This window comes from Blastomyces dermatitidis (assembly GCF_000003525.1).
Source record: "Blastomyces dermatitidis ER-3 genomic scaffold supercont1.3, whole genome shotgun sequence".
In the NCBI taxonomy this organism is placed as follows: domain Eukaryota; kingdom Fungi; phylum Ascomycota; class Eurotiomycetes; order Onygenales; family Ajellomycetaceae; genus Blastomyces; species Blastomyces dermatitidis.
The window spans coordinates 361,310-376,995 of NW_025544776.1; the positions used below are offsets into that span (position 1 = coordinate 361,310).

The 15,686-nt window shown below is 29.6% G+C and overlaps 2 protein-coding genes across 2 annotated transcripts; both read right to left on the bottom strand.

Annotated features, from left to right (window-relative positions):
* Positions 1-3,258: 3,258 nt before the first annotated feature.
* Positions 3,259-3,570, bottom strand: BDCG_16594 (uncharacterized protein; the record flags this gene model as incomplete). The annotated part of the gene is made up of 1 exon (XM_045425806.1): positions 3,259-3,570. One exon carries the CDS (start codon positions 3,568-3,570, stop codon positions 3,259-3,261), a length of 312 nt encoding a protein of 103 aa, XP_045280066.1.
* Positions 3,571-4,498: 928 nt separating this feature from the next.
* Positions 4,499-5,779, bottom strand: BDCG_16595 (uncharacterized protein; the record flags this gene model as incomplete). Its single annotated transcript, XM_045425807.1, has 4 exons — positions 4,499-4,669; positions 4,727-4,835; positions 5,592-5,634; positions 5,689-5,779. The coding sequence occupies 4 exons, from the start codon at positions 5,777-5,779 to the stop codon at positions 4,499-4,501; spliced, it is 414 nt and encodes a 137-aa protein (XP_045280067.1).
* Positions 5,780-15,686: the final 9,907 nt, after the last annotated feature.

Below are 15,686 nucleotides of genomic sequence, written 5' to 3' on the forward strand. Positions count from 1 at the left end.
ATCTGCATATGAGCACCAAGTCACATCTAAATGAAGGTTCTAGAGAGGGAGCTTCTGCATATCCTAGATCATGATAAAGCATAACATCATTTTTCAATTTCTTCAGCTTGAAGTTTGGAAGCATCTCTTCTACTATTTTCATGAGATGCTTGTCATCTGACATCTTGCTATTCTTCAAGTGAGAGATCATAGTGTTCACTCATTCTGATTCCTTGCATCTTCTCAGTGTGTTTAACACAAACATCTCTTATGCCTGGTTTGCAGGACTCTCACTCATGAAATCAGGTCTGTGACTGATTGCATTCAGCACCACTGTGTCTGATCTCTTTCAGTATTTGATATGAAGATCATACACTTGAAACTTCAAGATTCAACATGCTAAATGTTTGAAAGGTTTTATCATTGATTGTAGATAGATGAGACTTTCATAATCCATGATCACTGTTGTTGTATGCCTGTTGTTAATATATCTATTTCACAATGCCAGTGTGTGCTTGATCACTAGCAATTCCTTTTCATACACTGAGTAATTGAGCTTGACACCTGATAGTTTCCTATCATTGTACATCATCAGATGCAGCTTGTCATCCTTACTCATCTGTAGAAGAGCATCTTCAATAGCTCATTCAGATGCATCTGTCTCAATGTAGAAAGGTTTATCACAATCTGATTGAATAAGCACTGAGAATGTTGTTACACATTCTCTCAGTGTGAGAAAAGCCTCTTCACATGCAGCATTTCAGATGATTGAATGAAACTTCTTCTTTCACAGATTTGCATTCATTTCTCTTAAGAGATCTGAGAGTGATGCAGATATTTGTGTGAAATCCTTGATGAATCTGCAGTAGTATGAGATCAACTCAAGGAACTGTTGTACATGATGTACATTTCTCAGTCATGGTCAATTCACTATGACATTCAATTTCTCTGAAATGAGGTGTATACAGCCATCACTCACTACATGTCTCATGAACTTCAACTCTTTCATTTCAAACACACACTTGATTGATTTGACATAGAGCTTATACTCTGTCAGAGTTGTAAGCACTTCATTGAGATGCTTCAGATATTCATTGTATGAGTTTGAAAAGACTAGAATGTCATTGAGATATATGAGGCATGAGGTTTCATTCTGTTTATAAAGAATTGTATTCATCATCATTTGAAAGATGATGAGCACATTGTCAGAGCAAATGACATTGCTAGGAATTTGAACTTTTCTCATTGTGTATTAAACACAGTTTCATGGGACTGACAGTTCATCTATGCAGATCTGCCAGTATTCTGAGAGAAGATTAATCTTTGATAGATATCAGGTGTTTCTGACTGTATTCAACTGTTGTTAAATCTGTGACAGTGAATATTCATTCTTGATCATTAGCTTGTTAAGTGCTTGATAATTGATACACATTCATCACTCTTCACCCGCCTTTTTCATGAATAGGACTGGAAAGCCTCATGTGCTTGATGAGAATTGTATGAGATCATGTTCTAGAAGATCTGTGATCTGATACTTCTGTTCTTTGAGATGCATTTGTGACAGAGGATACACATTCTGATTGACTGGTTTTGCATCTCCCATGTCAATCTCATATATGAATCCTTGTTCCAGCAGCAATTCCGGTGGAAGATCTGTTCAGAAGACCTTCTCATGCTTCTTCAGAAGCTCCTTCATACACTTATCCTCCTGCATATCTTTTATCTTGGTTTTCTCCACTTCTGGGTCCTGTATGACATACAGAATGCTTTCAGATGAGGTCTTGTAAATTGTTCTCTTTGCTTGTTAATGTGTAAGCAGATTTAACCCTTCTATATCAGGGGTATGGAATGTCCTTCTCATATCAGTTGATAGAATTGTATGAATCATTTTCTTCCTATCAGTCAACTGCATATGGCATGTACATCATTGAATCTGCAGATTGAATCTTTGAAATCAATCAAGTCTGAGAATGAGGTTATATTTCATGTTCTGCAGCTCTCGCGCTCAAATATAGCAAGATCATCCTTCAAAGTGCAAGAGAACTCTTACTTTTGCAGGTGATATTAAATATTGATTATCAGGTAATCTTATGCATCAGGGATTCTTCACTCAGCAGACCTCTTTCAATCTTTGAATTATATAATTATCAATATATTGTGTTGAAGCTTCTGTGTCTGCTAACACTTTTGCAGCCACCTCTCAATTCTTACTCAAGTGTCTCTTATACATTAACATTTCAGGTCTCAAGGCATTGAGATGGATATTCACTTCATTCTCATCTGCATCTCAGTCAGAAGCCTGCTTCTTCTTTGCATTTGCAGGATTCAGAGGATCATCTAATGCAGGCATCTCTTTCACTTTGAAGACTTTTCATAGAATATCAGTGAGTGTCTCTGAGCTCACTGATTCTGCTAGTTTTTTGACTGTGTATGCTGGGTGCAATCTTTTGCATCATGATTTTGACATTCACAGTTGAAACAAGCTTAATGCTCACAATATCAAGGTTTCCACTCAGGGGATCCCTTTTTCAGAGGATTCAGTGCTTTAGTGATAGCATTCAGATCTAGATTCATTGTGTTCAGATGTGTGGCTTGTGTCATAGAAGTCTGATTATCTGTTCTTCACTGAGACATACTTGATTGCAGTATTTTCTGTCACAATTGACTTGCTTATTTCTGTACAATGAGGATGTTGTATGCTTCCTTCACTGTGCCTGGCTGTGAGGTTAAGCATTTTCATTTCACTCTCAACTCAGGTGTAAGATCATGAATGAAGATCTGTAAACAGAAAGATGTTAAAAGCTCTTCATTCAACACAAGATAGTGTAAGCTGAAGTGTGTGAAGTACAATGTAAGATTGTTCACTTGTCTACACTCAGTGAAGTATTCATAACACTTGTCTCACATGTTCACTTTCTCAAAGTTATGTAAGATTCACTTGAAAAACTCATTCCATGTTCATGAGAATGAATATCACTCTGAGTCTGTGAGGTTTATCTTTTCATCAGTCATTCATAATGACTTCGCTTTTTCGCGTAGGAATGCAGCAGATCTTAAGACTTGTTGAAATTCTGTTGACTGCCTGTCTGTGAGTTCACATTCAATCTGATAATATGATCACATCTGACTTAGCCAGCTGATTGCAGCATCATTTTTTCAGTCACTATTGAAGCTTAGTGGCTCTGACAGATCTCTCAACTTGATGTATTTCATGCTCAGATTCTTATCCTGCACAGCGGTCTCTGATGATGTGTACACTTCTGAAGAGGTTGTGAATAATCATGATGAGATCTCCAGGTTCAGCATAGTTGTCTGTCTGTGTAAACATTCAATCTTCTGCTGCAGGCCTAAGATCTGGTTTTCTCTATTCTTATTAATGATGGCAATTGCATCAGTGAAGCTCTTCATAGTGGATGCTTGATCTGCAGTGAATGTCAATTGTTGTTTAGTCTCTGCCTCAGCCTGCCACTGTGTACACAAGACCTCAATCTTGTTTAGAATTCTCATACATGTATGGAGCTTCAATTCCAGTTCAGCAGTCTCAGCTGCTTTTCTTACTGCTTCAAGTAAACCCTCTGAGAGGTTCTGCATATCTTCCAGTTCAGGTAGCAGAGAAGGGTGTTGTTTATATCAGCTAGAGAAGGTATTCATTTCAGTGGTTTCTTATTGATTGTATGATGTCTATTGTTATCACTGTATCATTATATCACTATATCACTGTATCATTATATCACTATATCATTATATTGCTATATTGCTCTGTTATCATTGTATGACTCTGGTGGTGGCCATCCCCCCTTTTATCCTTCTTTTGAATAGGGAGCAGACTTCTTTGAATCTGGTTCACTGCTCTCATCCCCTTTCTCACACCTCATCTGTTCGCGTCTCATATGTGGCATTCGCCTGGGTGTGGAGTTTTCCCCCAATAAGCAAAGCAGCATCAATTGAATGCTCTTTCACTCATCACTCTTCATATGCTATCTTTTGAGGCGTTCTAGGACCACACTGACATGATAACTATGAATCACTTCATAGACAGAATTATCATGTCCTGGAGGAGCCTGTGCTTCTCACCAGTTTTAGACATGCTATCAGATGTGATTCAAAGGTTGCTTAAGCCAGTGTATAATTACAGATGTACACCGGCTTCTTATATTGTAATCTCATACACTAAATTAATTAGTGTACACTATGGCCCCTTTACACGCGTACGCTAGTAGTTCGGAAGCGGCCGCGTTATTATCCGACGGTCGTACGTTCTTCCGAACCACAGCTTATAGGTATAACCCTGATGTACAAGCTTACTCATACTCATAAGATTCACTTCTAACTTTGAGACATAGCAGACATCATTTAACAGCATATTCATCTCTTTCACTGAAATCTTTGTATCTTCTATAGCTGCAGCAGAGATTATCATTCTGTCTGTCATTTTCAACATCACTTTCACCTTCTGAGGTTTTGTCACAACAAGATCTCTGTGAGGTGTGGCATGAGTGCCTGATTCAGAGTCTAGAATTCAGATATCTTTTCCTGTCTGATCACTCATATAGACCTTTTCTTTGATGCAAAATACTTGCTTCATGACATTGTGAACAGAAGCAGCACCTGTATTCTTCACATTCTTGTCTTTATCCTTGTTTCTATTGGTGTTGAAATTTGAATTTGAAGAATATTTCTCAGAGTATTTCTTTCAACAGTCAGTCTGAATATGACTAATCTTTTAACAATGATAGCAGGTTCTTACATCATTATCTCTACATTCAGATTTGAATTCAGTGTTCTTATTCTTATCATTGTCTTTCTCTTTGTCCTTGTCTTTCTTATTCTTATCTTGCATGTTGTTGATAGAATTTCTAGACACATCAGTATTTGCTTCATTCACAGTAGAAAGTCATAAAAGAATATCACAGCACAGACTCATAAAATCATTCTCTAAGAATTGAGTATTATCTTTGTCAATTTGATTCATTTAATTTCTTATAAATGAGGCTTAATCTCTATTAACTTCTGTAAGCAGTCTGTTGAAAAACATAACATCTGAAATCTCATATTTTAGACAGATATAATCAGTTCTTATAACAATCAGACATTCAATGAAAGCTCTGTCAGATTCTTTGCTTTTAAAGATTATTTTAATAAGCTCTTTAAATAAACAAGTTCTGTATATAGCAGATCTCTCAGAAAAGTTATTCTCTATAATAGTTCATAGAGTATAAGCTGATAATTTGAACTTCTTAAGTATAGTGAAATAAGTCTTAGTCTGCAGAGCAATTGCAGATCATATATAATTATATAATCAAAGATTATATTCTTTTCAGAAATATTGTATATTCATAGTAATATTCTTATCAAGACTATTATCTTTAAGAATATTATCAGTTTCAGACTGCTCTGCAGTTAAAAGAATTTCCTCTCTTTATATTAAGTAGTTAATGAATTCAGTGAGAATAATCAGTCTTTTGATGAGTTTTACTTAGCTTCTGAATTCTTCAAGAACTTTCATTATAATAGATGTCTTCTCTTTTCATTGAAGATATTCTATCAGATCTGCTTTTATCTTATTATCTACAGAGTCATCTCTACTGATCTTCATCTGCTCAATCTCATACTGAAGTCTTGTAATTTCTAGTCTTATATAAGTCTTCTCACTCACTGAGCTATTATCATTTCAGTCACTTGAGCTCTCTGCATTGTCTGACATCTCACTGATATCTTCAACTGAGTCTTTGTATACATTGAACTTATCAGACTGTTTCTCTGTGATAGTTTTATTCAGCTCAAACATCTCAGAAGTCATCTTCTGATTTGTTATTAATATTGACAGTAATCTGTGATCTTGTATTTACTGCTCTGGCATTTTCTCATTTCTCTGTCTTGAAGACATGTATTCTTTTATTAAGTCAGACATTTCTTCAGATCTTAGATTAATCATGAGTTCAATCACTTAATAAGTCATCTAGACACGCTTGTAACAATGCGTGGAGATGTCAATTGCATGTTATTTTACAGCTTTTCATTGCATAGAGAGCTTCATAACCTCTTGAAGAATAACATTGTTGTATTGTGTTATAATCTAACTACGCGAGTTACACTAAATGAATAGATTGAGGTGGCATGTAACTAGAGTAGATGTAGTAATCATCAACAGGTCTGAGCCCGCTGAGATAAGCTGCAGCCTATTGCCTGTGGCGATCTACTCTAGTCACGTGCCACTTCAACCTATTCATTTAGTGTAACTCGCGTAGTTAGATTACAACACAATAACATTATTCTTCAAGAGGTTATGAAGCTCTTATTAAGCTAATGAAAACCGCTGAAATAATGTGCTAACTACATCTTCACATATCATTATATATGTCTAGATGTCTTTTATTGATTAATTAAACTCATGATTAATCTAAGATCTGGGAGAATGTCTGACTTAATAAAAGAATACATGTCTTCAAGACAGAGAAATAAGAAAACATCAGAGCAGTAAACACAAGATCACAGATTACTGCTAATATTAATAATAAATCAGAAGACAGCTTCTGAGATGTTTGAGCTGAATAATATAATTATAAAAGAATGATCTGATAAGTTTAACAATGAATACAAAGATCTGATTGAAGATATCAGTGAGATATCAGATAATGTAAGAGACTTAAATGACTGAAATAATAATAGCTCAGTGAGTGAGAAGACTTATATAAGACTAGAAATTACAAGACTTCAGTATAAGATTAAGTGAATGAAGACTAGTAGAGATAACTCTGTAGATAATGAGATAAGAGCAGACTTAATAGAATATCTTTAATAGAAAGAGAAGATATCTATTATAATAAAAGTTCTTAAAGAATTCAGAAGTTAAGTAAGACTTATTAAAAGATTAATAGTTCTCACTGAATTTATTAACTACTTAATATGAAGAGAGAAAATTCTTTTAACTATAGAACAGTCTGAAACTGATAATATTTTTAAAGATAATAATCTTAATAAGAATATTACTATAAATATATAATATTTCTGAAAAGAATATAATCTTTAATTATATAATTATATATAATCTGTAATTACTCTGCAGATTAAGACTCATTTCACTATACTTAAAAAGTTTAAATTATCAGCTTATACTTTATAAACTATTATAGAGAATAACTTTTCTAAGAGATCTACTATATACAGAACTTATTTATTTAAAAAGCTTATTAAAATAATCTTTAAAAGTAAAGAATCTGATAGAGCTTTTATTAAATATTTAATTATTATAAGAACTGATTATATCTGTCTAAAATATGAGATTCTGAATATTATATTTTTCAACAGACTACTTACAGAAGTTAATAGAGATTAAGTCTTATTTATAAGAAATTAAATAAATTAAATTGATAAAGATAATACTTAACTCTTAGAGAATAATTTTATAAATCTATACTATAATATTCTTTTACAGCTCTCTGCTGTGAATAAAGTAAATACTAATATATCTAAAAATTCTATCAATAATGCATAAGATAAGAATAAAAAAGACAAGAATAAAGATAATAATAAGAATAAGAACACTGAATTTAAATCTAAACATAGAGATAATGATATAAGAATCTACTATTATTATTAAAAGATTGATTATATTCAGACTGACTGTTGAAAGAAATACTCTGAGAAACATTCTTCAAACTTTAATACAAATAGAAATAAGAATAAAGATAAGAATGTAGAGAATACAGATACTGCTTCTATTCACAATATTATAAAGTAAGTATTTTATATTAAAGAAAAGATCTATGTAAGTAATCAGATAGAAAAAGATATCTGAATTCTAGACTCTGAATCAGATACTTATGTTACATCTTATAGAGATTTTATCATAGCAAAATCTCAGAAGATGAAAGTAATGTTAAAAATAACAGACAGAATAGTAGTCTCAGCTATAACTATAGAGAATATTAAAATATCTATTAAAGAAGTGAATATACTGCTAAGTAATATCTGTTATGTTTTAAAATTGAAAGTGAATCTTATGAGTATGAGTAAGCTTATACATTAAGATTATATCTTCAAATAACTGATATATAAAAATAATCATATCATATTGCTTATATCTTCTGATAGAATATTCTCATTTACTGTAAGATTGAATAACAGAGATATCTATGAGATAGAAAAGTCAGTTATATACAGAGACTTGATCTGATTCACTATACTTAATAATAATTTTAAACCTGTGAATACACTGTGAATAAAGAGTAATGATGCAATATTAACACTATCTGATAAGAATGATACAAAGATTATAAAACTTATAATAATATAATAGTATTAAAAGCTAGAGCATCTGAATTCTGCAGATATTATGAAAATAACAGTGAATTTACATCTGAGAATGAGAATTATAGATTAATAAGCTTTATCATTTTACAAGATCTATGTTTAAGTAAAAATAACATATTCAATCTTTATATCTATGATATAAGCTGTTAAGCTGATAATGAGATTCTTCATCAATCTGACAGAGAATGAAAAAACACTTTTTAACAGAAATGATACTCTCACTAGAGAGAGTATAAGCTACTGATTAAGTATAATAGACAATGCAACTTATTATAGATGAGTAATTCTTATAATAAGAAAGAGAGAATCTACTACAAGATTAATGAACTTCATTATAAGTATTAAAATAACTACACAACATTGAGTTGAAACTCTACACTAAGATAATAAAGAAGAGTTTAAAAGTTAAGAACTTAAGATCTACTATCAGAGTAAAGAAATAATGTATGAAATGACTACATCTGATACATTACAATCAAATGACTCAGTGAAATATATAAATTAAATAGTTGTAGAAAAGACATGAAGTCTACTATTTAATAGTAAATTAAAAAGAGAACTTTGAGATGAAGTAATACAAGCTATGATCATAATGATTAATACATTCTCAATATTAACAAAGATATTTAAATGTAAGAAAGAAACATTATTTACATCTTTTAAAGTATGAACTGAGATGCAATCTTCTGTTCATTGAATACAGAGATGAGAGTGTAAGATCTATAAGAAGAATTTAAAAGTGTCAAATAAGCTTGTGAATAGAACTGATGACAGAGAATGACAGCTGATTAAATATTAAGAATTATATTAATATTATATATGAGATTCTGTTGCATGTTGTCTTAAGATTGTATAAGATGTCATATTTAATGAAGCTCTTAACATGAGTGTAAATATATCTGTAAATACAGTGAGAGAATTCAATGAATTGCTTAATAAATTGAATATTCTGAATATCAGAGAGAGATAACAGCACTGCTTACTATAACATCTAATAAAGAAAAAGTCAGATATTTAAAGATAATTATTAATAAGAACTTAGAGAGTGTAATTAATTCAATCTATCTTCTAGATAATAAGACACAGCTTATTATGAATAAAGAGTCTGAAGACTCTGTTAATAAGAATGATTCTATTCTAAATATTCTGACAGATTAATCAACTACACTGACAGAAGTTAAAAGAAGCTCAGACTGAGACTATTAATATAAGATAATGAAAAAGAAGATTAAGATATTTTGAATAGAAGAAGATATATATTATTATTAAGAAAGCTCTGAAAATGAATATTCTTACAGATAAATGAGTATATGATCAGAAATTCAATAATAAGAGAGAAATTATTCACTTTAGAGCTCACTGAGTGATTAGAGAGTTCTTACAACAGCAGAGTATTCATTATACAAGATTGTATACTGCAGTGATATCAGAGTCTACATCATGCAGTCTATTCACTATATTAACTGTCAAAGAATGAAAGATCAAATCAATTGACTATATATTCACATTTTTGAATGATATACTATTATAGAATAAGATAATCTATATACAACTGCTCACAGATGTTAAGCACAGTAGAAAGAGCTTGATAAGACTACTTTATCAGAGTCTATATGAAATGAAGCAAGCTGTGAGAATATGATATTTTCTAGCAATGAAACATCTCATTACATTAGAATTCAAGATATTATCTTATAATGACAGATTTTTATATCACTCTGTTCACAAGATCTATCTAACATTGTATATTAATAATTGTTAGATGACAGAATTTCAAGAACAGTAATTATACTGAGTATTGAGAGAGATTACAAAGAGATTTAAAACAAAGAATATTAAAGAGATCAAGTTATATCTTGAGATGAAGATTAAATATCAGAGAAATGATGATCTAGCAGTTATACAGAGTTATTCTATTGAGAAGATTCTTAAAGATTTCAGTATGAATAAGATAAATTCAGCTGATATCTTGATAACAGCTGATATACAACTGAAATTCTCACCTGATGAGAGAGAGAGATTGAATGATAACTTTACAGCTATAAGATATTATCAAGAATTGAGATTATTACAGTATTTAATCTCAAGCAGCTGATCAGATCTGACATTCACAGTTAACTATCTCTCACATTTTAACTCATATTTATACAAAGCATGTTAAGCAGCATTGAAGCATGTTCTATATTATATCAAGAAGATAAAAAACCATGACATATTGTATAAGAAGAAGATAGAAGATAATCTGAGTTCTATAACATACTGTGATTCAGACTGAGTGAGGGCAGATTCTTAATACAAATTAACTATTAGCTATATTATATTGATTAATAGGTCACTGATTTCATAATAATCACAGAGACAGATATCTATTATTAAATTAATCACAGAAGCTGAATATATTACAGTTAGTAAGACAGCTTATAAGATAATCTGATTGAATAATATATTATATAACACTGAGTTGATGAATGATAAAAAAGCAAAAATATACTCACATCTATGAGTTGATAATAAGAGAGTAATTGATCTAGCAAAGAGAGAATTCTTAACATGAAGATTATACTATATTAAGATTAGATATCATATTCTCTGCAATTTGATTGAAAAAGAGAAAATTATAATGAAACATGTTGATTCTACAGCAAATATAGCTGACAGGCTTATCAAGTCACTGACAAAGCCTGCATTTGAAGATTTTATCAAAAGAATTGATTTAAAAAAGATCAGAAAGAAATGATTAAATGATAATAATAATACAGTGAATCAGTGAATTTTGTATGTATTTCTTAATTTTTACAGTTATTATCATATGAATGTCTTTTCTAATAAGAAAATCAGAGTCTGATTGATGTAATTAATTATTATTACATTTTCAAAAGATTTGAGAATGAGAGAGACTCTGAGTAACAGCTTATAGATCACGGTATAGCAAGAGAGAGTGTTAGTGATTACTACATCTACTCTAGTCATGTGTCACTTCAACCTATTCATTTAGTATAACTCACGTAGTTAGATTATAACATAACAATGTTATTCTTCAAGATCTCTCTAGATCACGTGACTAACCACTATGTTAATGATACTATGTAGACTACTGAGATAAAAGAGCTCAGTCATCATCAGCGCACTACTGACTGATTAACTCAGAACTTTCAACATCTCTCAGATCAGCTATTACAGAGTACTTCTTTTAGTAACTTCTCTTTAGAGGTCTGTTCAGTGCGGCTGTATGTACTCATTCTTTTTATACAGATCTTCACTTTGTTTAAAAAGTACAGTCTTAATATTATAACTGTTCAGTGAACAGAGTATCTGTACTAATATTACAGCTGCTTTTTACAAAGTACAGATGAAAATGATCAGAAGTTCAGTGAATTGAGCGGCTGTACTTGCATCTCTTACCAAGATTTTATGAATAAGATGTATTTAACTGTTGAAAGTTCTGAGTTGATCGGCTCTTCTATCAGTAGTATGCTGATGATAACTGAGCCCTTTTACCTCAGTAGCTTACAGATTATAAGACTGTTAAGTGTGAGTCTTACTATGATCAACATGCATGAGTTTAATCTCAGAATGAACTTAAGAAAATCTCAAATAAATACTAAATATTTAAATAGTGTTAAAAGACATCTTAGAAAAAAGACTCTAGAAGTAAGCTCTTAAAAGAATAAGATCTAGAAGTGAGTTTAAAAGAAAGATCACTGAGAGAAGTTATTAAGAAAAGTTACTAAGAGAAGTTACTGAGAGAAATACTCTGTAATAGCTGATCTGAGAAGAGATATTAATTAACTTTTCTATTAATAGTGTACTAGTAGTAACTAAACTCTTTTATCTCAGTAACTTATATTAACTTTGTTAATAATTACTACATTTATCTTAGTCATGTGTTACTTAGTGTAACTCACGTAGATACTAGATAGATTATATATATATATATAATAATATTATTCTTTAAGAGAGTATAAGATCTTAATAAATAACTGTAATAGTATATTAAATTAATATCTTTATATATTATTACAAGTGTGTTTAGATAATTTACTGATTATCTGAATTTATAATTAATTTCAGATTTGAAAGAATGTCTAACTTAATAAAAGAATATATATCTTTAAGATAAAAAAATGAGAAAATATCAGAATAGTAAATATAAAACTATAAATTATTATTAATATTAATAATAAATCAGAAGATAGCTTCTAAGAAGTTAAGAGAAATAATTATAAAGAAATAGTCTGATAAGTCTAATAATAAATACAAAGATCTAATTGAAAGTATTAGTGAGATAGTAGATAATATAGAGAGCTTAAGTAACTGAAATAATAATAACTCAGTGAGTGAGAAAACTTATATAAGACTAGAAATTATAGAACTTCAGTATGAAATTAAGTAAATAAAGATTAATAGAGATAAAATCTCTGTCAATAATAAGATAAAAATACACTTAATAAAATATTTTCAGTAAAAAGAAAAAACATCTGTTATAATAAAAGTTTTTAAAGAATTTAAAAGTTAAATAAAACTTATTAAAAGATTAATAGTTATAAGAGATCTATACTAAATAGATTAGTATTAAGATGTAGATCTTATATAATAAAAGTAAAAAATATTAGAGAAGAAAAATAAAAGAGAAAGTATAAGAATCAGTAATTAGAGTGAATATTTATATACATATAAAATAAAGCTTCAGAGTGAAAAAATAGAGACTGTGACAGGCTGCGCCTGATCAATTATATAGACTATTCTGTTACACTTCACAGATTTCACGTACACTTCAATTCTCAGCTATTCTCAATCACTGATTCTCAGTCATCATGAATACATACACTCTGATTCTCAGTCATTCTCAATCACTGATTCTTGACTGCTATAAATATAAGTATATTCTTTCACTCTGAAGCTTCACTGTGTACATTATCATATATGTGTATAAATATTCATCTTAATCACTGATTCTCATACTTTCTCTTTCTTTTATTCTTTAATGTTTTTATCTTTGTTATATAAGATCTATAATATTATACTGATTTATTCAGTATAGATCTCTTATACTATAAAAATATTCATCATCTTCTTATTAGAAAATAATTATTCACACATCATATTCTCATCAGAAATGATTATTTATCAAGAGATATCTGAACATGTAACAATATATAAGAAAGAGAAAACATAGTTAAACAGATACTGAGTTCTCAGATAGAAGCTTACTCATCAGTTACTCTGACTCTGTAATAAAGATTTTATAAGAGAATATCAGTGAAAGATCTGAGAGTTCTGATACTTAAATATTATACATTCAATAATTAATATAATCATATCTAATAATAATATAAAACTCTTGAATACAAGTATAGACACAGTGTCACAGTAGCTTTAAGCAATATTAAAACTATAATAATAATAAATAGCTGATATGCATGCAACTTAACAATATTAATATAAAGAGATTTAACAATTATCATAATAAAAAACTCATACAATTTCAATATCTACAGAATTAAATATAAAAGCACTGAAAGAATGCTTAAATACTTCTATATATTTTATTACTTCTGATCTCACTCTCTACTCATTATGAAGAATGAAAATACTTATGAAACTAAATATAGATGAAGATTTCATCAGTTCATTAATTAATCAAGATTAATATATCAATGAATAATTGAAGAATCATGTGAAACAGAAGTTTTATTTATAAATAAAAGTATGTAAATCAGTGTTACAAATATCTGATAATATTATTAAATATCTTAATATTCTGTTCTGAGACACTGTCATATAATAGAAAGTATTAGATTGATTACAGAGTATCTGATAGAGAAATATTTCTCTTATAATATTTATTTCTGACTTCAATATCAAGATCTTAGAAGCAGATAATCAATCTTGAGAGAATTGAATAAAGATTAATATACTTAAAAAGACATTAACTTTTGAACTCTTACAGACTCTTATAAGTGTAAATGAAGACTTAACTTATGAAGACTTCTATATATAGCTTCAGACATTGAATAACTGTCTTATCAAGCTTAAGAGTATACAGAACAGTGATAGAAGATATTACATCTCAGTCAGTTATACATCTGTACTGAAGAACAATTATGATACAGATGTTATAAACTGAATAGATTTGAATATCTATACATAAGCAACAGTTTCTGCTATTTAAACAGACTTCTGAGTTTCTGAGATCACTTCTGAAGAAGTTGCTGATTAATATCAATGTGAAGTGTGTATCAACTGTAACTGATCAGAACATATTGCTTTTAACTGCTGATTAATCTATGTATCTTCATATTTGAGAGAAAGATCAGTGTCTTCTCATTTAAAGAATGAATCAGTGTCTGTTCATATTAATCATATTATATTAGAGAAAGATTCAGAGAATAACTATAAGAATATCTCAGTGAAATAGAGAAAAGATTAGCTTCTATTTAAATTTATAAACAGAAGCTTGAAGAGGTTGAATAATAACAATTTGAAAAGAAGATAATAATGAATACAATTCTTATATCTACTGTGATTAATAATATGTATAATATAAAGATTATGATAGACAGTGATCTATATCACTATACAATGATAAAATCTTCAGTTATAAGATATTATACTCTTCAGTGTATCTCTCTATTAAAACTCTGACTTCTCATAGAATTTGATGATTTAAAAGACATTTATATCTGTTATATAATAAAGCTGACTATAGATGTAGAAGAATATCAATATGAAAATATCTATATATATAAAGTTGATAATCTTGATTACAATCTTATATTAGAACTTGTCTGACTATCTGAATAAGACATCTTATTAAATGCTTAAAACAGAAGCTTGATATTCTCTAATAATAATAGAGTTCATAAAGATGATATTTATAAGATTATGAATCTGACATAGATCTCTGTCAACACATATGAAATACTCTGAAAAAGAAGTTATTATTAAAATCATCAACAGAGTCACTGATAGTAGAATTATATATCAATCTATTTCATCAGTCTGACTAATATCAAAAAAACTCTAGAAAAGTTATTCTATGTTATACTAACAGATTCTTATATAAAACTCTCTTAATAATATTATGAATATCTAGATATCTTCTGATAAAATAATATTATAAATATATCTCTCTTACAAGATTCTGAAGTGAATCACAGTATTAAGTTAGAGAAAAAGAATGATAAGAATTCTAAACTGTCATAAGACTCTCTTTATAATATGTCTTAAGATGAACTTCTTCTTCTTTGAAAGACACTTAATAATCTATTGAATAAAGAATTCATATATGTTAGTAACTCTGTCACGGCAGTCTCTATTCTCTTCGTAAAGAAATTAGAAGAAGAACTCTGATTCTGTGTGAACTATTGAGATCGGAACTAAAAGCAATAGAA